At 40.2% G+C, this 22,655-nt stretch overlaps 1 protein-coding gene across 3 annotated transcripts in view; it reads right to left on the bottom strand.

Annotated features, from left to right (window-relative positions):
- Positions 1-236: 236 nt before the first annotated feature.
- grid1a (glutamate receptor, ionotropic, delta 1a) overlaps positions 237-22,655 on the bottom strand; it is a 199,009-nt gene continuing 176,590 nt past the window's right edge. For 2 of the 3 annotated variants that reach the window (XM_020090224.2, XM_069538977.1), the window contains 8 exons: positions 20,442-20,543; positions 17,614-17,811; positions 15,962-16,292; positions 13,754-13,892; positions 8,628-8,823; positions 6,748-6,914; positions 5,179-5,419; positions 237-1,155 (listed from right to left, as the gene is read on the bottom strand). In XM_020090224.2, the coding sequence (XP_019945783.1) occupies positions 724-1,155; positions 5,179-5,419; positions 6,748-6,914; positions 8,628-8,823; positions 13,754-13,892; positions 15,962-16,292; positions 17,614-17,811; positions 20,442-20,543 (1,806 nt within the window). In that variant the 3' untranslated portion in view covers positions 237-723. Of the gene's footprint in view, positions 1,156-4,944; positions 5,420-6,747; positions 6,915-8,627; positions 8,824-13,753; positions 13,893-15,961; positions 16,293-17,613; positions 17,812-20,441; positions 20,544-22,655 lie in introns of all 3 variants that reach the window. The other variant, XM_069538976.1, reaches the window with a different exon arrangement.

Genomic DNA, 22,655 nt, shown 5'->3' on the forward strand with positions numbered 1-22,655 from the left:
TACAATTCAAAAAATAGGGATTGGGTTATGAATAGTATTTTGAAACAATTAAAAATATTACCTAATTAATTTGTTTTTTTTCTTTAAATTAAGTAAAAAAATCAGACAATAATAAGCTGTAAAGTGCGTTAATATTTCAGGCTCTACTCGTTTTACACCTTTTTAAAAATAATCCCAAAGTCACAGATACTCACTGACAACACGACACTGATCCAAATATCTTTCAAGCACACATCTTCATTTTTGTATCATATTTTTATTGTTTTTGTATGAAACAAATCAATTCTTCCAATGTCGTTGAAGTGTGAAATGTCTTTTTTATCATCATGATTTCTTAACAGTACATTCAGTTAATGTTAATCTGAAAGAAAACATCTTGAACTTGGCACTTAGAAAACAACCACAAAGAATTGTCACCTATTTTCATAAAGAACAAAATTTACAAAGCCATTCAAACAGTCATTTTTTTTAATACTTTTGTGTTTTTTAAACTCAACTGTTGAGAATATTCAAAATACACTTTTTAATGTTGCTTCTATCTCTCTTTGTACTTACAAATATGTACATTAAAGTCCCAGTATGTTGTCACGAGTCCTCCCAACGACTCCTCCTCACTGGTGATAAAAATCCTTTTTTTAGTGTTTTATTTATATCTCCTCACACTGTCAGCGCTCTGTACAGTGCTCCAGTCTGAGCTCAAGTGTCTGTGAATGTTCGCTGTCTTCAGATAGATGTACCGTGGCTGAGCTCGCTGGCTTCTGGGATAGGTCCTCCTGGCACTGGTTGGTAGGACATTGGCATGGGCGTCTTCACTGGGCTCTGCCGGAAGAGACCCCCGTTGGGCGCCCTGTGTTTGCAGCGGATAGAGGGCATGGTGGCACTGCTGAGGGGCAGGGGCAAGGTCCTGCCAGCCGCTGCACCCAGTGTCCTTCCTGGCCCGTGACCCTCCTGCAGGAAGGTGGTCACAGACATTGGCCTCGGCCCCCGAGAGTAGTCCCGAGCAGACAAGGCCTCCAGGGACTGGCTGGGCTGCATGCTGCCAATGTCCAGGGCAGAGATCTCGATAGACTGGCCCGGCAGCTGCTTGTGGGCCAAGTCCTCGTCCAGGAGGCTGTTCAAACGCTGGTGGACCTGTTCCAGGTTCACCTCTTTGTCCTACAGACAGATGACAAGAAAGCCAGAGCCACAATGAGAGTGTAGAATAAAAGAAGCCAGGAGAAAGGATAGTGAGCAGAGGTTTTAATGGAAGGGAGAGCATAAATGTAATTAAGAGCAAGAGTGATAAAGAATAAAAGCAAAAATGAATGTGCGGTGAAAGGGGTCAGGAGTTTAAAAGAAAGAACAGGATGGGGATAGAGAGGGAAAGAAGACAGAAAAAGACAGGTCATAAAGGTTGTTTCATTATCACCATCATAACCACAGACTACAGTACATGCTGAGCAGACTCTTTCATTCAGTGAGACAAAGTCTAACAAACAGCCAGTGATATTCATGTGCATTTGAAGGATGCTGAAATAACACACTGGCTTATTTCTGCCTCATTTACAAAACCCAAACACATAAATTCATAAAATGCCGAGATTTTTTCAAGCAGTTGACTTTGAGAGAGACATTACCCTAAAACACCAAGTCTTAAATATTGGCTAATGTCTCCACATCTGAGATGAACTTGAATGAAGATGTCTCTTCATGCAGAAGTGTTTAAATTTTCTCCTTAATTAAGTGACCACACATCGGCAGGAGGCGACTCTTGCATGAAAAGCATCAGTTGCTAACAAGGACGGCTCCAGTGGATGCACAGATCCAAGGAATTAGACTTTGTGACAATAAAATTCAAATGAAGACAAAGCAATTAATATCAGTTAATCAAAGTCATTTAAATTATATTGAGGAATTTATCAATTTGTTTCACCCAGAAACAATGAAGCAACACAAATATGGGAGAAGAGGGAGAGGCCAAAAAAAGAGCATGTGTTTCTTTCAAACTAAAGCCGGAAGTTAACATGTTTTTAACCACGCGTTCACATACTTATTGTTCCCATACTAACGATGTACTACTTGTGTACTACAGATAGTACAAGAGTATTCCACTAGAGGGTACACTACAGATTAAAGACAATCAATCAATCAGTCAAAGTAAACGTTAAACTGTTGTAAATAAAACACTGATTGATTTGCACGTGTATTATCGGAACCTTTTGACCGTGAACGCTACCGTGGAGAAGGTGACTCCGAATGCACAAGACAGCAGCTCGTACCCTGGAGGTTTTGGCCTCGTCTCTGGACAGTGGGAGGAAGTGGAGATGTGTCATCCATCTTCAAATAAAGTCTATGACTCATGTAGAACTTTCACATTTGTGTTGTAAGTAAATAATGTGGTGACACTAGAAAAGGTTAGTAAAAGGGTTACTTCTGATATCATGGCAGAAAAAGGAATTGCCTTGCCATCGTAGATATGCAAATATATATATGTTTATGAGGCTCTTAAGATAAGATAAGATAATTCTGTATTAGAACCACAAAGGGAAATTTGCTATGTCTGACTATGTCAAACTCTACCGATGCAGACATGCTGCTTACGCATAGTTTAAAAAACGATATTTCCGGCCTCATGCTACCATGCTCACTTTTGACTGCACCCTTTCCTCCTCACATGCACCTATTAAAGTGGAGCCACCCTGAAGACAGGAAAAAACAAGGGGGCAAACAACAGGAGAGACTATGGGGTGAGATGATGGATGAAACAACTACAATCTACCCCTGCCCGGTCCCCATGCCCCGCCCCTTCTCCCTGACACAGCCAATGACCATCCATTACTGTACGTCAGGCCTCTCCTGACCTTTGTCAAGAGCCTTGGCCTCCTCCCAGTCTCTCTCTCTCTGACTGTCCATATGTGCCGCCTCCCTTCAGGTGAAGTGCTCGTAATGTCATTATATGTCAATGGACCAGAGACCCTTTGCAGACCGTAATCCTTAGTCACCTGCTGGAGATCAGACAACGATACATAACTCAAACGGTCCCCTGTGAATCTGGATATTGACACATAATTGCAATTAATTATTACTTAGGCAATAAAAGTCATACTTCAGCATTTTGAAAATGTTTCTTTATTTGCTTTCTTTCTGAGAACTGGATGAATGATCTTTACCTGTCTCATTCCCATGAGATAAATGGAAATATTTTAACTGGTAAACTCTTCTCATCTAAGTCTCAGCAAGAAAGCAAATAACAATATTTTCAAAAAACCTTAACTATTCCTTAATAATGATTGTTGAGGCTTACAGTTGTTGGAAATGGCTGTCACAATGTCCACATACTGGGTGCTTGTGCTGTCATGATGCTTAGAACAATTAAAAGTGATATACCTCCTGAATATTAAACACTTGTTTTATATAGGCTGGAATGAAAACTGTAAATGTTTGTAGCAGGGAGGAGAGACTTCATGATAGTGGAACGTGTCTCAACCCATAAATATATATATAGATATACATACAGATAAATTAATTCAGTATAAATTATTAAAACAGTAGTTGTGTAATGATCCCCTTGAGCCACAGTTTGGAGATAAGCAAAATGTTCCCACTCTGCTGACTTTAATGAAATGCAAATTAAACTTGCCTAAATTTTGCCACAGGGGTGATCACTCAATCGTGATTGGAGCAGGATGCCACATGCAACATAAGTTTGATATGTAATAGTTACTAAGAGTAAAATGTGACCCAACTTTAATTGATTAAAAAATACATTTACACATTATAGTGTAAACAGTGTATTTGAGTTTCCTTTTTTAGTGATACAAGTTTGTGGATTTCTGTTTCATGGTCTTTTCTTGTTTTTATCATGTTAGTCATTGAAATGTGGTGAAAAATGCTCATTGTCAACATCTTTGAATGTTGCTTGTTTTATCTGAAAAAAATGTAAAACTCTAGATATTACATTTGCATGAATGTAAAAAGGGAAACGTGTACTTCACATTTTGTGCTTCTCAAATGTTTTGTATTTTCCCTCAGTCTGTAGATTAAGCTGCTATAATTGGCTTTTGATATATTTTCACTGCCACCATAGCATTAAAAAGTGTAACCAAGAACACTGCACATCTTTTACAGTTCAAGCTTGAAGATTAGTGTTTAACGATCAGAAGATAACTGCATCAAATGTATCTGCGAACATGTCGCACAAAACCATGGTTGTACTCAAACAACACACACATCTTATGCTCTATGAATGAGGCCGTGATGTTTGTTGTGGGTTTCTCATGACAGCAGTATGTGGTTATTATGAGAGCAGCTGTACACAGACTGAAATAGAAATCAACAGCAGTAACTCAAACTCTCGACTGCACCAAAAAAACAGCATTGGTGGAGTTCAATTTAATGATAGTGATTACAGGACTGGGTCTTAAACGGGTGTCCTCAGCCAGTGGTTGGTTGGATTGTCGGACTGTCAGGTCAGACAGGCGGGTCAAGGCTCAGATTCTTTCTCTAACTGCTTTTGCTCACACTTTAGTTTAGGGATCCATGTCAAGCCTTAGTTTTCTGGACGCCTCATGCAGAGGGGCTGCCCAGTTGACAGCAGTGAGATGAAGTCAGAGCTCTAAAGCATTAAGACTTGAATGGATAAGCTAAAGAGAGCTATTGTACAACTGAAGCACGTATTGACTCAGAAGTACAATTTCATCATGTAGTTTTGAAACTGTAATTCAACAATGTATTTGCTGTAATCACTCCGGCTGCGGTTCTCTCACACGAGCACCAGAGACTTTGTTTTCCAGCCCAAACAGACGGCAGTGTTTTTATGCATCAGTATGAGAGAGAATCACAGCGAGTGTGTTTAAGAGAGAAGCCTCAGAGAAGTCCCTGACGAAGCCCCCCAACCTCTCTCCCAACATGAGAAGGAATGAGTAGATTGATCACATGATGTCTGGACTATCATTAGGGGCACACCTATTATAACTGGGTGTACTGCAGCTCTACTAAATCGGGGCTGGCGTCAGCGCCTGCTGGATCCATAAAGTAGAGTGTGGCAGTGGCATCTCTGGGCAGGACCGGGGGGCCCGGGGGTCTGGGTCTCGACCGGGGCCTTGGAGGGGCAGGGGGACCCGTGGTGGCCGCCATGGCCCGGTTCTGGGTTAGCAGGCTTAGGCCTGGGCCCTGGCCCGACGAGTTGTCAGTGGTCACCTCTTTGGGCTGCTCTCTTCTGCAGCGGTTGCTGTTCCACCAGGTCTCCAGTGCCGCCACCAGGAGGGCCAGCAGCAGCCCGGCAGCCAGGATGCAGAAGACACCGGCAAAGCTGTGGAGACGCAGCGCGCGTCCCTCGGGCTGGGCATCGGTGTAGCTCTGCAGGTCACAGCGGCCTTTCTTTGGCCACCATTTCTGCTTCAGGATGTCCAGGTCGCCTTTTTCCTGAAGCTCCAAAATCCTGTGGAGGAGAGAGACAGAGTGAGTAGGACTTTCACATGCAGCTGCAGCACAGTACCTTGTGATAACACTCCTACACACTGGACAAAGCATTCAATAGCATTGATTCAGATTATGTTCAATGCTAATTACTCTGCAAATCAAATTACAAAGAGAGTAAAGTAGAGAATGGAAAAATCAAATCATTTTCATAGACAAACATGAAGGCAGATAATAAAATCAACATTCGACTCCTCTGCATGACTATAATTACATGTAGATCACAATGCTGGCCCGTATTGACTCTGAGCTTATTTAATACCCATAGTGAGTAAAATGCTGTTAAACTGCAGTTTGCACAGCAGCAGAGTGTAAAACGTTTATCTGATGCAGCGTGGAAACTCTTCCTCAGTGCTAACAAGAGCTAAAAGAGCCCTTCTATGGAAAAACAACAGCAAGATGAATTGGTTTCACATCAAACTGTGAGCGTGGAAACCAAGATGATCAAATACTACAGTCAGTCCATTAGTTAGCGTACAGAAGGCTGAGAGCGATGTATGGGATGTCCTGGTGGAGACTGATGACGGCTGAGACAGTGAATCTGTCCCATCGGAGTGGTTAGCTTTCTGCACAGCATTATTCAACCTCTTCAACAGTGACTGGCACATATGAGCCCGAGCACATCCATTCAGAGCACAGAGGCACACGCAGACATATGTACACACAGCTGCCACAGCTTCTGACATTAAATGATTGGAAAAAATGTGCACTCATGAAAGAACACAACTGCAGATGCCTTCAAATATTCACCAGTTCTTTTCCTGCTAGTGATGTGTTCAAGATCTTTCACCACTGGAACAGTTTGAGTGATCAATCCTCCAATTTCAGACCATGTTTTTTCTGAATTTATATTTTACTTGGAGGAGAAAGCTTGCTGCCCTGATTTAAAATTCACTTATATCATTCTTGTAAGGCTGCTGAAGATGTCTGTCTTGTGTCTGGGGACAAAATACAGATTTACCAAAAACAATGGGCAAATAATATGAACAGATAATTCAAAATATGTTCCTCTGAATCTGCTTCTTTCAGAGAAACTAAGCGTCAAATATCTACACAGAACTAAAACATAAACGACAGATCAGAAAAACTTGGATCATATTTTCACAGCTCTGGCCATGTGTTTTCATGGTTATAAAAATCAAATTAATTATAGATGAGCTGACGTGTTTTACGCCTTTGATTTTCTTTTATTATCTCAAGCAATTTGAACCAACGAATTCAAAGTCTAATTAATGCTTCACAATCAATATACATCACTAGGTTGTATAGTGTGCGTATATTTATACGTACTTCTGAGAGAAGAGGTCTCTGTAAGGACTGCCGTGCTGCAGGGCCATGCCGTAGCCTCTGGTGCTCATGCTGTTCCCTGCTACAGTCAGCGTGCAGTCGTCATCTGTCAGTGCGGCGTACTCCACCACCGCCATGTCCCACAGAAAGGCATACGACTCTCGCTTTGCCTGGAAATTTGGAATTGCCGCACACAAACAGTCGTATGTAAACTCATGAAGCCTTGTTCACTTCACTCTTATAAGTTTTTCAGTTTTGTGTGTTCATAAGAGACACTTATTTCACATATAAGCAACTAGAATTACTGACATTTACTTTTGTCCACAGAACTCTAATCAATTACTCGTTGAGAAAAAGTCACAACTGGTCAGAAAATATTCTGTATCACAGACTTAATACATCAACGTGAACACTTTTGATGTTCTACCACCGAAATGTATTTAATTTGAAAGTCCAAGTGAAAGTTTGAAAGGATTCCCTGGAGGTGTTTTGGAGATATTGCGTTCACAAGGCAAAAAACTTGACTTTGTGAGGTCACAGTGACCTTGAGCTTTGACCAACAAAATCCAATCAGTTCATCCTTAAGTCCTTTTGAATGTTTTAACCAAATTTGAAGAAATTTCATCAAAGCAGTTTTGAGAAATTGTGCTCACAATAATGTTACGTACACAACCCCAACGGATAATGTCTCTGGTGCTGAGGCTTTATGACTCCTCACTATCTGAGATACAGATGACAAATACAAGGTCTTCATCCTCTTGATAATGAATAACATGTTCTTGAAGAAATCTATCTATTTCCTCTGTTAATTTAAAATATCTGTATGAAAAAAATAAAATGTCTAGTTTTCATGGTTAAACATTTTTTTTACATGTGCGTGTAGAGTTTTTTTTAAGACGCAATCATGTGCTGTAGCCTCGAGTGCAGACTGTGAAGAATATGTGGAACAACAGCAGCTGAAACGTGTTTGGAGAAACCTCTCTGGCTCTTCCCCCTCCAGACTGAGACAAACACACTTTAACTTTAACAGACTTTTCACCTCACGTCTCATCAGGAAATTTCACTCACCTTAAATAAATATCACTCATAGAGGAGTATTCATATTCCTACTCCACTGTGATTCTGACTCAAGGCAGAATGAGACATGCAATAGTTTGTTCGCTATAATTTATTAATTTATTAATTTAGCACCTTTGAATAAAAAAACATGAACAGAGTTAAAAATGAGAAGCGGGGTTTTCCATTGATGTATGCATCTAGGCAACTGGCCTGACGACACCGAACACAGTTTGCTGCTCAAATAATAAAGTTGTTCAATGTTTTAAAGTGAATTTGTCTCGACTCCACTGTGATTTGTTTAATTATGGATTATTCTTCACTCTGCTCTTTCTAAGTGTGTCTGTGAAGATGAGTGTGTGTTTGTTATTGTATTTAAACAGGACGGAGAAGACAGAGAACACATTAAAAGTTAATTTAGCAGCACACTGAGTTTGTGAGAACAATTAAAATCCCTCACATTCCACTAGATTAAAAGTATCACTTTACTTACATGCGTCTGTCAATCAGGGAAGGAAATTAATGAACTATTGTAAAGTTTGTTCCTACCTGGCGACAGTAAAATGTTAATTATCATCAAGGCTAAGCTTATGTTTGTATATAATTGAGTTAGCAAGAAATTAATTTCATTAATCAACATTATTTACTTATTTATCTTCAGTTTGTGCAAGAAAAAAAACAAGAATACATATTTTTGTTTGGTTTACCAAGGAAGAGCTTTTTCAAAGAGTCTGCAGAAATCTAACAGGCAACATGAGTCTAATGGACAACACAACTTTATTATTAAAGTTTATTATTATTATTTAGGACCAGAATTTACTTCTCACCTTCTTGATCCCATCTGATGGGCCAGAGACGGAGTTCTCAAAGCCGTTGTTCTTGTTAATGGTCTTCCAGAGCTCCGCAAATGTGCTGTCCTGCTCCAGAGGGTTGGTGCCTTTCGCCCGGAAATACTCGTAAACGGCCGAGTCCCTCACCGTCCCGTACACCAGGTCCACCTGCTTGGACAGGTCCTGAAACGACCTGCAGCCACATCACAGAGTTAGTTCACCAGAATTCATGGGAAGCTGATTTGAAAGACAACAGGAAATAAGAAAACTTTTTTTCTATTTGCAGGAGAATATTTTAGCTGGTGTGAGTTTTTAGTTTCCAATCTGGTGTTTCACAACATCTCACATCCTGCACCTTTACTTTTAATTTACCGTATAGTATGTTGCTGTGTAATTTTTACATGCAGTGACTTGTTGTACATTCTTTCAATATGTTGGCTTTTAAAATCACAACCATGTTCCCCATTCTTTTTACTCTCTGCCCATTCTTAAGGGAAAGACAGCACCAAATTGGATTCACTGACAAATAACTGACTTTGGACTGAGGACAGACTGGTTGTTAAGGAGTAGGTCAAAAGGATGATGCAGAACAACACTGACTGAGGAAACACTTCTCTGCACTTTCATTCATTAACTCACCTCAGCCTCTTTGTTTGTATCCTTCCATATATTTTCCCTCTATTTAAAAATCTAGCTTTAACTCCATCCTGGTTCGATCCATTAAACCACTAAGCCTAAAACTATACCACCTCCCTCTCTGATGCACATCGGAGCAAATCACTAATCAGCGTGCTCTTTATCAACTAAATTAGCTCCCTGTGTGACGCCTGCTGCTCCGGACGTCGATGCCAACACTCCTCCGCTCACCACTTTGTCCGGCTCTGCCCGAGTCACGACTGCAAACAGACCAATGATGACCGGCTTGGGTGGTTAAATTTCACACTGATTGTGGGTTTCTTTCTATGATTGGACATTAAGCACTAATATAGTCTGCACCATCTCCAATCTACTTTTTTTTATATATATCAACAATGCAAACCACACACTCTATATGTGATAACTGGTCCCTCCTGTTTGAAATGCATTTTATGCACATGCTGTGTGGGCAGTAAGAAATTAGGCTCCTTGAGGCAGCTGTATTTTATATGTAAAGATAATTGGCAATTTTGTACAGCATCATATTTTCCAAATACCAATGTCTTTGCAATTAGGGTTTGCTTCCAGTGTAATGTGAATGACAATCCACCCAGAAGATTACAGACTTCCTTGAAATGCACTGGGTCGATATGTTTGAAATTCTGCCTCTGCGCTTGTCCTACATTTCTTTACAAAATCAAAATACAAGAGAAACTTCTGCATGTTTACAAAACCAAGATTGTTCTTTCCCTGCAGTTTCCCAAAAAATGAGAGCATCCAATAGCTTATCTCAAGATTGTTGGACCTACTCAGCCATTTAATTAGAAGCCTATATGGTGTAGCTGTGGTTGTTGTGGGGAAAAAGCCAGTGAGAGACATAAACAACTGATTAGATGTTTCATGGTCTCTGGCTTATTCTGTCAGATTAAACTCCAGGCGTTACAGCACAGAGAATAAGATGTTCAGCTTTAACAGCTTAATTCTATGCAACTGCACAGTTATTCTGACCTACGGTGCACTGCGGAATTATAGATTTGAAAAAAAACAACATGATAAATATTAAGATCCAGCAGCTGCAGTAAGTAGAAGAACTAAAAGAAAAGATATATATGAAAAACAAAAGACAGACGGCACAGTTTGAAAATTAAAGATACATTAAAATTAAACAATTCACACGTGACATTATCAGGAAATTAATATTTGAGGTTGACATACACTGTGTATGTACCGAGTCAGACATTGTTTAGAGCTTTTCCTTGTTTTGCTTTCCTTGCAACATACACTTTGATTCACGATCAATACACAGAGGTCCAACCCAGCCCTCGGGTCATTAGTTATAATGGCTGAACAAAGATTAAAAGAAGCACAAAGCATGCGCACACACACACACACACACACACACACACACACACACACACACACACACACACAGAAACAAGCACACACACAGATGTTTGCACAGCTATGCTTTCAGAGACTTTGCATTGACCTCAACCATTACCAATTCATACCTAACCATAAAATACCCACAATTCACATCTTACCCTTACCAAGACCTCAGAAATTATGGCATGCCTCATTAAGACCGAGCTTTTGTCCCGGTGAGGTGTACTGGTCCTGACTAGGTCAGTGTTTATGCAGGAAAAGTTCCTAAAAACAAGTTTCTTCCTCCCTCTCTGTCCTGCAGTAATACAGAGGTGCATGTACACACTATTGTTCACTTATTTATGTCATTCATTTCCTCGATAGGTGTCCCAGTTGGAATCAAAGGCAGTAAATTGCTGCAACATTAACAACCACAGCCACAGATTTCACATAATTAGTATAGAGTTGGTATCCTGAAGGACAAATAATAAAAACTGCCTTTTCTCTTTTGCTCTCCCTCAACAGAGGAACATACAAAGAGTTTTATGTCGCACTTTGGGAGGAAACAATTTCACCTCTGCGTCCCAAGGTATTTTATAAAAGCTTGAAAAGACAAAGAACATATAGAAATGCTGGCTAAAGTACCTCAGACAACGTTGATAATTGTTCCCATTACACCAAACCAATACACAGTGTGAAACCTGCACATGCACGAGTGCAATCATTTCTTTTGGCACGTGCTGCTTTTTGCTCGTGCGCCACCAAGAATCATCAAAATGATTTGATTTTAAGCTGGGCTGCAGATACACTTAGTTCACATCGTTTAAAATTCAAGTCATGTCTGGCACAAACTTCCAAGGTTTGAACATTGGATTTATGCTGGAGGACAAACTGCCAATACTTTCATGGGCAGCAGGGGAGAAATTTCAGATTTACAAATTTGTGGATATCCATCCTTTTTATAGTTTTGGTAGAGCTTTGGTCACCAAGTTATATTCTTTGCCTCCTCTGCATACAAAGGCTATACAAACATTACCTGTATATCTAAATTAAAGTAAACTAAATGGATTCTCGAACTGAACAGCGATGATGCAAAACAGCCTAAAGCAAAACATCTTCTCGTTCTTTTTTGCCCCCGGTTCAGATATCCCAGTCTTCCTCTGCCCTATAACCACAGAGCAGCAAGAACCTGGGTTTCGAGCAATTCTTAATGCATTTTAGCTCAGATGTCACCAAATCTAATTCCGTCATGCTTGCAATGCTTTACATGCACATTTAAATTTACTTCCCCCCGATGACCAGAGCCTAATTCAAGCTCTGTAACCTGTCCCCGGTTCTCTGCTGCCCACCCTGAGCCATAAAAAGAGTTTTGCTGATTTACTTGTGTTTGGAAATGTGTTCTCCTGTGTATAAATCTTAAATGGCCCTAAATGGCTTAATTTGTCTTCATAGAACAAGGATAACCATATCTAGCTAATTTATTTATCTAAAAAAGTTAGATTCAGGACAATTATGGACTAATGCAGAGTTTCTCGTCCTTTGCTTTATGAGGCAAATTAATAATAATAGTAACACAATTATTGGTGTGCCACAGAAATTCCCCCTTCTATAATGGCTAATGGCAGAACCCACTGTCTTTATGTTTACTGAATCATCAAGGGACAGGTGGAAATCTCAAGCAAGCTTAAAAACAGTAATTCCTTTCCTCCGTTATAAAAAAAGAAGCAATCGAATCCACTTCAACAAGGATCTGATACCATGCAGGTTTAGAAATACAAGTCAGGAAAACAATGAAGAACAAATAAAAGCTTGAAATTTAAAGAAACAAATATACATATTCTGGAGCGGCAACGGTTTTTACTCTAGATAAAAGATGGATGGATAAAAGAAGGAATGTAAAATGTCTCAGGATGTAAGGCATGAATTAGATCTGCAAAATCTATATGAGCCAAGACGTGAATCCCACACAGACGATGAGTTATATAAAGAAATATTAACAAAGTATAATATTGAGAACAGCACACAGTCATGTTCATCACGTTTTACATATTTCCATTAAAATTGACAGTCACAGGCCCATACTCTCTAACTTCTAAATGCAATAATTTGCAATTAGTTTGATTCTATTTTCCGAACTGTAGAAATGCACTTTGAGAAAGTTCCAGTAATTGCCAATCCAAACAAACACAAACACACAGACACACAGACACACACACACACACACACACACACACACACACACACACACACACACACACACACACACACACACACACACGGTGTCTTCACAGGTGAGCTGGGTGCTGCTTAACATTCGCTCCTTGTCTCCACATGTCCACATGTGACTATTTGTTCTGCAGAAGACAGACCCAATGTAATCAAATGCCTCTCTGCCCATTCTTAAGGGAAAGACAGCACCAAATTGGATTCACTGACAAATAACTGACTTTGGACTGAGGACAGACTAGTTGTTAAGCAGTAGGTCAAAAATTACAGAAAAGCAAACGTCTGTTCAGGGAGCAGCTGAGAGAGAGATGCACACAGATCAACCTTCATCCACAGCATCTGCTCCTGTGGTGAAGATATTGAAAGATATAACATATGCTACCTCCAGAAAACACTCCACACTGTGTGGAGCATAACAAAACTTACTATGATGGCCACACTGCACCGTGAGGGACACATACAGTGCATTCACTGCAGACATGCATGACAACATGCAGACACTTTAAAGCTTAACATCTTGGGCAGCTGTATTAATGAAAACACTTTTATAATGATTTTTGTGGCTCTGCTTTGAGTCTGATGAATTGTCTCGGTTTGACAGTTTGGTCTGAAGACCAGAACATTATTTTTGCCACAGTCATTGTTGTTGTTTTATTGATGTTTTTCTCCCATTGTGACAAACTTAGAAACTTTAATAAGAAATATGAAAAAAATCTCCCAAATCTCCAGACTGAAGTGTTGTAGATCAGGTAGCATTGTGGGTAATGGAAGCACCAGGTTTTAACACGGCACAAAACACAACAACATTTCTGCTTCTTTTTGCAATTTACATCCCATGTTGTGATGAGTCATTCAAGAACATTTGACTATAAAAGATATATGTTGACAGAAGGTACCTGACAGCGTTGTCCATGCGTGACACTGTGAGGTAGGCAGCCAGGTTCGCTGTGTAAGACGAACACACAATGAGGGTGAAGAGCCACCAGCTGCCCATGACGATCCGCAGAGCCACTGAACCCAGGATGGAGTCGCTGCCTGTGGACGTGAAGATATGAAAGTATTTGGATTACAACTGCACACAGAGGCACAAATCATCATCTTCACAGTGAACACTACAGCATCATATATATCCACCACCACACACGATTTATAAGACAATGTTCTTATCTCCAGTGTAGTGTAAAAACTAAGGAAATAATACATATATTTTTACATGTAAAAAATGAGTAAACAATGTAATGCTGCCAAAAACTTTAAAAATGCTTTATTTTTATCGTCAGGGTATTGTAGCCTGATGTTAATATATTTTCTAGCTTCTATATCATAAGAAAACAAAGAAAATATTCAATTATTAATTAATTTGATTATTTCCTGCATTTCAAACAAGCTTTATGGAAATGTTCAAATTCGATGAAAAATCAGAAACATTTCTTGTTCAATATAATCATAGTTCATCATTAAAAACTTAGAGTTTCATAAAATCTATTGAGTGATGACTGTACATTTCTGCTTTACTTATTCTAAATATAAATGGCTGGGTGAGTTAACTAGTGATAAGTGGAAAATAGCCCATTTGTGTAAAAGCTGATGCAAGATGAAACTTTCATTTTTGGACGATCACTACAGCATCATTTATTTTCTAAGTACATTTAAAAGCATCAGCCCTGAATGTTTCTTTAGAGCTTTTACTTTTCCACTTCACATCTCAATCCGTATTAACAGTGTAATAATCACTCACTTTCATTTCCTAATGTTGGCTATATTCAGTCGAGGTCAGAAGACTGGTTTGTCACATGAACTTTGCCATCGTCACTTTTTCTCTGTCATTCCGACTCTTTCCCTCAAAACACCCCCAAAAAAACATCATGAGGTGCATGAGAAAAATGTCAGGGCACATTCTAATTTCCAAGAGTAGAGCCACAGAAATGTCATCTGAAAGATTCAGGATTGTGAAATGTAATGAAAACATATTTGTCTGAGAGTGTCACAATCAACACGGCCGCACCCTGAGGACAGCTCGGGTAAAAACTGAAGGCCTTGTCAGATGCATCGCACTAAAGCATCAGTCAATTTTATTACACATGGCTTTGACTGATTTCTTAAGGTCATCAAATGTGAAGTGTGCATCTAAAGTTTTACAGGATCTTACCCGACTGCAACAATCCACTTTGGTGCAGTCACTTTCATCGTTTTAATAAATTGATTAAACTCTCTGATCATAAGAGGGATGTGTTTTTTTCTTTTTTACAGTTCTCCTCGACATTTTCAGATGATTTCATGCATCTTCCCTGACCTCCTTAAAGAACAAAAGAAGGGCAGTCCCTGTTTGAAGAAAGTCAGTGTGTCTGTGGGTGGACAGTTTAATCTGCACTGGACATACAGCGAAACCCAGCCAAGTGTTGGCATGTCATTACAGAATCATAGGAGGGGGACACTGTTGCCAAGTATATGCTCTCTGACAATGGCACGCTATGCGTCAGCAGTCAGATCCATATCAAAGTGACCCACGTCATCCCGAGGAAAAAAAATGCAATCCACTTGACTGGAACGAAAAGTGGCAACAGTGGAACACGAGCCAGAAAAATAGCAAAGGCAGGAAATAGACATGAAATTTAGCTTCTCTTGAAATACACCGGGTGTTAGGTTAAAAAAGGCTCAAAGGCAAAGTGCCAGACTTTGATAGATGCACTTCAGGTTTTAACATCAGCTGCTGAAGTGAGTCATTTATCCAAACCAGACATACCTGGATGTCCACCAGGCCTAAAGACGGGATGTTCTCCTTGACAAGGGCACCTTTAGAAAACGCTAGGGTGGGCGTTGTGCCTCGAACTGATCCCCCCCCCGAATCAGCATTTATTGTACTCTGACATTCATGTGTGCATTTTAATTGATTGGACTTCTTTCAATATTATGTCCTTAATCCATTAAAATAGTTTAACACACACACACACTCACACACACACACACACACAGACATGTTTGCTGTGTGTTTACGGGGGATAAAAAGCTCCCGTGCTTTGGCTGTCCTGCATATGACAAATGCATACTTTATAACTGCTGTGCTAGCATGTGGTTTGTGGCCAGGATAAAACTACATCGCCCACCTTGTTGCACAAAAGCACCGTAGACGATCCAGATGGCACTCTGAAGTGAAGTGGAGACAGAAGGCGGCGGATGTCCTCCTGCACTGTTCTGGCAGCGCACTGCCTGGATGCGCCTGAGCAGGAAGATCATGATGCCCACTACAGGGATGGCTGCAGCGATGCACGCCCACACTGCCAGATCAAATGGTGCCAGCAAGGAAAAAATGTTGATCTTCTCCTCGGACTTGCGCATCAGGATTCCGACTGAATAGTCCAGGTAGCGCTTGCTGAAATCCACCACGCTCTCACGCTCGGGGGTGATGGTGATGGCTGATATCGCCAAGTCAGCTCGCTGTGGACGGAAAGTCTTGATTAAGTAATTTCATTTTTAGGACTCTGAGTCTTCAGATGAACCAACAACCTCATTCTAAAATAAACTAAACTCTTGTAAAACTCTTTTTCTTCAGAAACATGATCAGGACAGTTTTTCTGACATATCTCTAACCGTAATGGCTAAATTGGAAGGAAATATAGTGTGCATATTTTCAATCAGTTTCAATTTCAGTAAAACTACCATCATACAGTGAATCCCTAAGCTCCTTCCTCAGACAAACTGTTTCTCTGTGCACCTTCATGTCCTTGCAGCTTCATTAACTCCACAGTAAGAAAACATCATTAGGATTTTGTGGAGGTTTAGAATGTGGAGCAATCTCCTGCTTATCTTGGTTTGTATTATATAAACTCAAAAATCTTCAATATATTTCATATTGTTCACCTGAAGTAACATATTTGTCATATGCTGCCACAGTTAAGTTGCTAAAAATATGTCAGAATGATGAAATTGGTCTTTGACCTTTTGGAATATGAAATGTCATCACTTCATCAATTTATCTAGTTAGAAATTGCTCTGAAAATGTGGAACAATTAGCAATTCAATTCTCAAGCTTTGACAAAAAAGTTGATCTTTGACCTTTGACCATGAAAATAGAATCAGTTCTTATTTGAGTCCAAGTGAACATTTGTGGGAAGTATGAGAAATTCCCTAAAGGTCTTGTGATATGTTCCAGAGGCGAAGAAAAACAGTGACCTTGACCTTTTGACCACCCAAATGTTCACAGTCATCTTTGAGTCCAAGCTAAATATGTGTTCCGTAAATATGGCATTCATGAAAATCAGGTGGACGGATGAACTGACAGTCTGAAACTATACTGCCTCAGGCCGTGGCTGTAGCTGGCTCAGAGGCTTGAAATTCTCAACAGCAACGTACATTCAAAGGCCTTTATGAGATAAATACTGTAGATTACACATTTAAAATGTAAATGTATTTAGCCACTATGTAAAGGAAATCACGAAATCCTCTACCTCTAACAACAGGACTGAACATCCCATCATCATTATGACCCATAATACCCTTTGTCATGTTCTGAAACGGTCAGATTCCTTTCAAAAAGCAGAAATCAGACCCACTTCAAACAATCTGTGATATTGCTAACTGGAGAAAATGGATTTGCAGATAAGAGCAGTTGGCCGTGCAGTGTTTTTCTGATCATTTCCACTTTGCTGACCCCTATAATTGGGCCCCCATTTCAAACAAGACAAGGTGGCTGGACTCCCAGAAAAATGATTTAGACAAAATCTGGACACTGAGTGAGATACAGAGACGACACACTAACCTTGCCAATGAGTTCTCCAATCATGCCATTCCAAGATCCATTGGAGAGCGCTGAGCCGTACTTCCCGTCTCCGACTTGGTAGATGTCGTACTTGAAACCCAGGATCTTTGCAAGGGCGTCGAGAACATCAATGGAGAAACCTTTGTATCTCTTGGGTTGGCCCAGAATGTTTTCTGCCACCATCACAAAAGGTTCTTCCTGTTTGAAAGAATATTACACAGTTGGTTAAAGGACCAGCCTATTGGATTTAGGTGAATCTATGGGTAGAAATAGAGTATTCATAATTATCGTTTTCATTAGTTTACTAATCACCTCAAAGTAGGAATAGGAATAGCTGTGTTTTTGTTAGCTATGACTGAGTGGTACATATGAAGATGATGATGAAGATGCCATGTTGTACCTGGAGAAGTTCCGAGACCATTTTTACTTCCTGATACTGATTCAGATACCTGGACTTTACGTATCGAAAGACGCAAAGTACAGATCCGATTAAAAAACAAGGACAATTGCTATAATTTACAACAGTACAGCACATCTGCTGTTTTGGTGCAGCAAAAGAAGTTTTATCTGGGTTGAGCTTAACTTTAAAGACATTGTATTGGGTCAGTTCATAGATTTTGGCAGAGGCTGGTATCTAAATCATAACATCTCACCACCATGTTTATAAAATAGCCCTGAATCAACAGACTAAACACTGGGTGTAGAGGAGGGAGCCCTTTGACATTGTTCCCTCACCTGAAGGCAACCATAGGTTCTCGTACATGCTCGGAAAAGGAGGGGTGAGGGCGGGGTGTTCAGGCAACTCTAGATGTCACTAAATCTGACACACTGGCCATGAAGGAGTTTCAGGGAAATACATTAAGGACATGATGATAATGCTGAGAAATGTGAAAGTGCATGAATTTTGTCTCTGAGGCCAAGAGCTGTCATCAGACTTAGGAAAAAGTGTAGAGTTCTATGTGTGTATTTAATCACAGGAACGTCATTTATCAGGATGCACCATAATCTCCTCTGGGTCTGACTGGCGACTGAGGTGAGGACACATTCAGTCATCTTAAGAACTTTGGGGTGACACCTTTATGAAGAGCTTCATTGGTGATTGAAGTTAAACTCCATCTTAATAAAATAGTTTCCTCAGCAGCTGTTGACCTGTAACACACGGTGCCATGGAAACTGTTACGGTTCATCGACGCGAAAATTGCCATTTTGAATTTATTGCACCCAACCATGGTTTTTCTTTATGGGTTGAAAGTGTCAGGGCAGGATTGAAGGGGGGAGGCTGGGAGAGGAGGGAACAGGAGAGGGGGTAAGTGTTAAAGTGGGAAGGGGCAAATGACTTGATTAAGTGACACTGCCAGGAGAGAGCCGACCAGAACTTATGTGAATAAATATGATGCAGGTAAATCATGCGTGAAGAAGAGGGAAAACAGGAAAGTGGGAGGCGAAGAGTGAGATGGAGAGGGGCAGGGGAGAGGGGGAGGGAATTGGGAGTTGGTGAAGTGAGTTGAAGAAGAGATGCTGCAATGTAGGATTGATTTTTTTCTCAGCTTCTCTGCTCCAGAATTACAGAACAGGCTGGAGCTGAGGACCTAATATTCCTTTTTTCCAAGAGAGAAAATGTCAGGGAGTAAAATCAAACTGTGAAAAGTTGATTATAAGACGTCCAGTTCACCAACATCCAGCGTTGTTACTGTTGGCTCCACATCCATCTGGGAAAACACTGAACGCAGCACAACCTGGGATCATATCTTCACTTGGGGCTTTTGTACATGCTCTATCTACTAATCCCAGAAATCTCTGTTTGTCTATATGTGAAATGCATATCTATCATTTTCATCTTATCGGCTTCACGCAGCAAGTGCAGAGTTGAATTTGTTGTGATACTGGGAATCATCAACATGTGATATTATTGAACATAGCGTGCTCATGAGTACGGATTCTAATCCTCCAGTTCACGGATCTTCGTACTCAGTCAAGCTTCACCAAACTTTAAACAGACAGGTGAACAGCTCTCTGTGCAGCAGTGGTGGTGCAGCTGTGGAGTTCTGCAGCCGTGCTATACTTGCTGGGTCTCTATTACTGCAGGTTTGAGAAATCACCACAGGCCAAACAAAAAGGCACTGCGCCAGTAACTGTAAAGTGTTAAAGGTTCAGAGTGTAGAAATTAGTGACATCTACTGGTGAAGTTGCATGTTGCAGCTGAATACCCCTCACCTCACTCTCCCCTTCCAAACATGAATGAGAACCTGTGGGAGCCTTCAGTTGTCATAAACAAAATCAGAAGTGTCTTAGTTTTTCCAGTTTAGATGACTGTAAAACATGGCGGCCTCCGTAGAGAGGAGCCGCTCCAGATGTAAATATGAAGTATTTAAATATAAAGGTATCATTCTAGGGTAAAGAAAAAGCAACAATTCATACAATTTAGGTGATCAGACATTTGTGAAAGCATCGCTAACATATTATTTTATATTCAATTTCTGACAATAGATCCCTTACACTGGATCTTTAAATAGTGAACTGCATCTTTTTAATTTATCTCGGATAGTACAGTCCACTTTGTTTTTTATTCATTCCCACGTTTTGTAAGAATGTTTTTATAAGCCTTTCTTTTGGCCTGTGTCTTCATTACATATTAATAAGCTCAAACAGTTGTCTTCTTTTAATCCATATTCATTATTTCTTTGTGAATTATCTGCAGAAATCGTTGAGTGTCTTCACACAGCAGCTTTGTGTGTTTGCCTGCACACTGTGGTGTTAGTTTTCTTAGTCAGATATCTGCCTCCACAGGTCAGGTTATCTTATAGATTCATTGTACTCCCACAACTTACCAGTAACGTTACAATCTTGAGCGTCACTCCCTGCATACCGCTCTCTATCCGATTCTCCTTCAGGCTACCGTTCAGGCCACGAGTGGAGTCCCAAGATGCCAGCTAATAGGGAGAAAGAGAAATAGGACAGAGGAGATGGTGCCTCATTAAAATTTCTATCACCAAAATAATGAAAGAATAGAAACTATTCAGCAGTAAAGTATCGCGATTGAGCTACAATTGAAGTAATCATGCGAGTTCGGGATAAAATGGTCAACATCTGAGCTGGTTTCCAAGGCAACAACCATCAGCCATTACTGGGGTACTTTAACCTTCTATTCATCACTGATTGTTGAGATGTACATATCATACAGATGGAGGAGGTGATGAGGATGATGAAGATGGCTAATGTTTTTTTTTTCTAGTCTTGATGACCACTCAAAGCACTTCATTCAGATCATACAGTTCATTCACCCTTTCACAGAAACATTCACACACTGCATCTATGTGCAGCACTTTCTCTATCCTACATTCCTCATAACACTACTGTTGCAGATGCAGGGGCAATTTGGATATCTGCATCTGAAGGACACTTCAGGGAGGCTGCGATCAAACTCTGGATCTTCTACCGCCCTCTAATGATGATGAGGATGATGTGATGATGACATGAAGGAGCGTTTAACTCTAAATTTACCTCGGCTCACATGCAGAATGTTTGACGTTATACATTGAGGTTTGTTCCTTGAATCGAAACTACTCCATCTTTCAAACTCTCCTTCCACACTGTCAGCATTTTGAGCTGTGTCTCAAGTTGCAGAGCTGATGTTTGTTAAATTCTTTATCAGTGCTGCTAGCTGGACAAGGATTCTCAAGGATCTGACACATCATTTGAGTGGTCTTTGAGATTTGAGCTGACAGGACAAGAACGGTGGCCCAAGGCCAAACAACAGGCCTCTCTGGCGTTATCCGGATACCTTTTCCCACAGAGACACCGTACTCCGCAACAACAGAGACACCATTAAAATCGCATGGCTTTCAAAATGTAACCATCTTTTTACTTTTGTTAAATATCTCTTTCTTTATATGTTGCCATACTGTTATGCACATGTTTTTTCTAGCTTTTAACTTTGAATATTTGAGGTCTTGTTATTATCACAATGTATCGCAATAATTTTGTATCTTGCAACCTGACAGTTCACTAAATATAAATGCTTTGAAATTTAATTTTTTTAGTTCCAACTGCTGCAGGAGAAGCTGCGTATGTGTCTCATTTACATCCTGCTGAATCTGAACCGGCAGCTTACATGACTCACTTTCATCAGTGATGGGGAGGTTTATACAATATGCTGAAAGCCTGTTGGCCCCCGAGAAGATGACTGCGGACATACCGTTCAATATAAAGTGGAAATAGGTAGAGATCAAAACGGTGAACAGGGGTAGAGATATTTTTAATCTTCAAGATTTCATCATAAGTCCTGCTTTTAACTTTGAACCCTAACTTCATGAAATATTGATGTGCCTAACATATTGTCCCCATTTCTTTTTGGGCTACAGCCAAGATTGATGAGAAACACGAAATGAACAACAGAGCAAAATGAGCAAAAGAAAACTTGAAATTACAAACAACTATACAATCAGGAGAAAACAATTATCGCAGACGGGCAGCAACAAAGGCTTTTGGCTGTGAATAAAATAGAAGCTCGCGTGTCAAATGAAAGCGGCTCTGCAACAACTTCAGAGGAATATTTCAGTATCAGTAAAAATCTTTTGTTCCTCGCAAACCAACTGGTGAGCATGTGATTCTCCACATACTTAAGTCTGAAGAGCTCTTCACTGCAGACTGATAGTGAATCGTGTTTATAACCTCCCAGCTTGTGTGGGTGTGTATGAACATGTTCTCTGTATGCAGGATGTTACTCATGAAATGCACCTCCTAAGGGCCTTTATCTAAGCTCTGTGTGCATGTCAGCGATATGGAGATCAGTCGTTCACGTAGCTGTTGGTTGTAAATATAATATAGAGTTATGCAGTATGAATTTTCTGGCCTTTGTGTAAGCTGAGCTGTGTCTGCTCTGCAGTTTGCTTGTAATATGAAATGGTCACATGTGGGTAATGAGTTCAATTCTCAGCACTGCACAATCTAATTGTAATAGCTTGTCGACTTCATCTGTGTATCCAGATGCATGCAGCTGTGTCCGGTCTGTGTGTGTAAGTGTGTGTGGGGTAAAATGTCAG

The sequence above is a fragment of the Paralichthys olivaceus genome, chromosome 14, assembly GCF_024713975.1.
Source record: "Paralichthys olivaceus isolate ysfri-2021 chromosome 14, ASM2471397v2, whole genome shotgun sequence".
NCBI classification, from domain to species: domain Eukaryota; kingdom Metazoa; phylum Chordata; class Actinopteri; order Pleuronectiformes; family Paralichthyidae; genus Paralichthys; species Paralichthys olivaceus.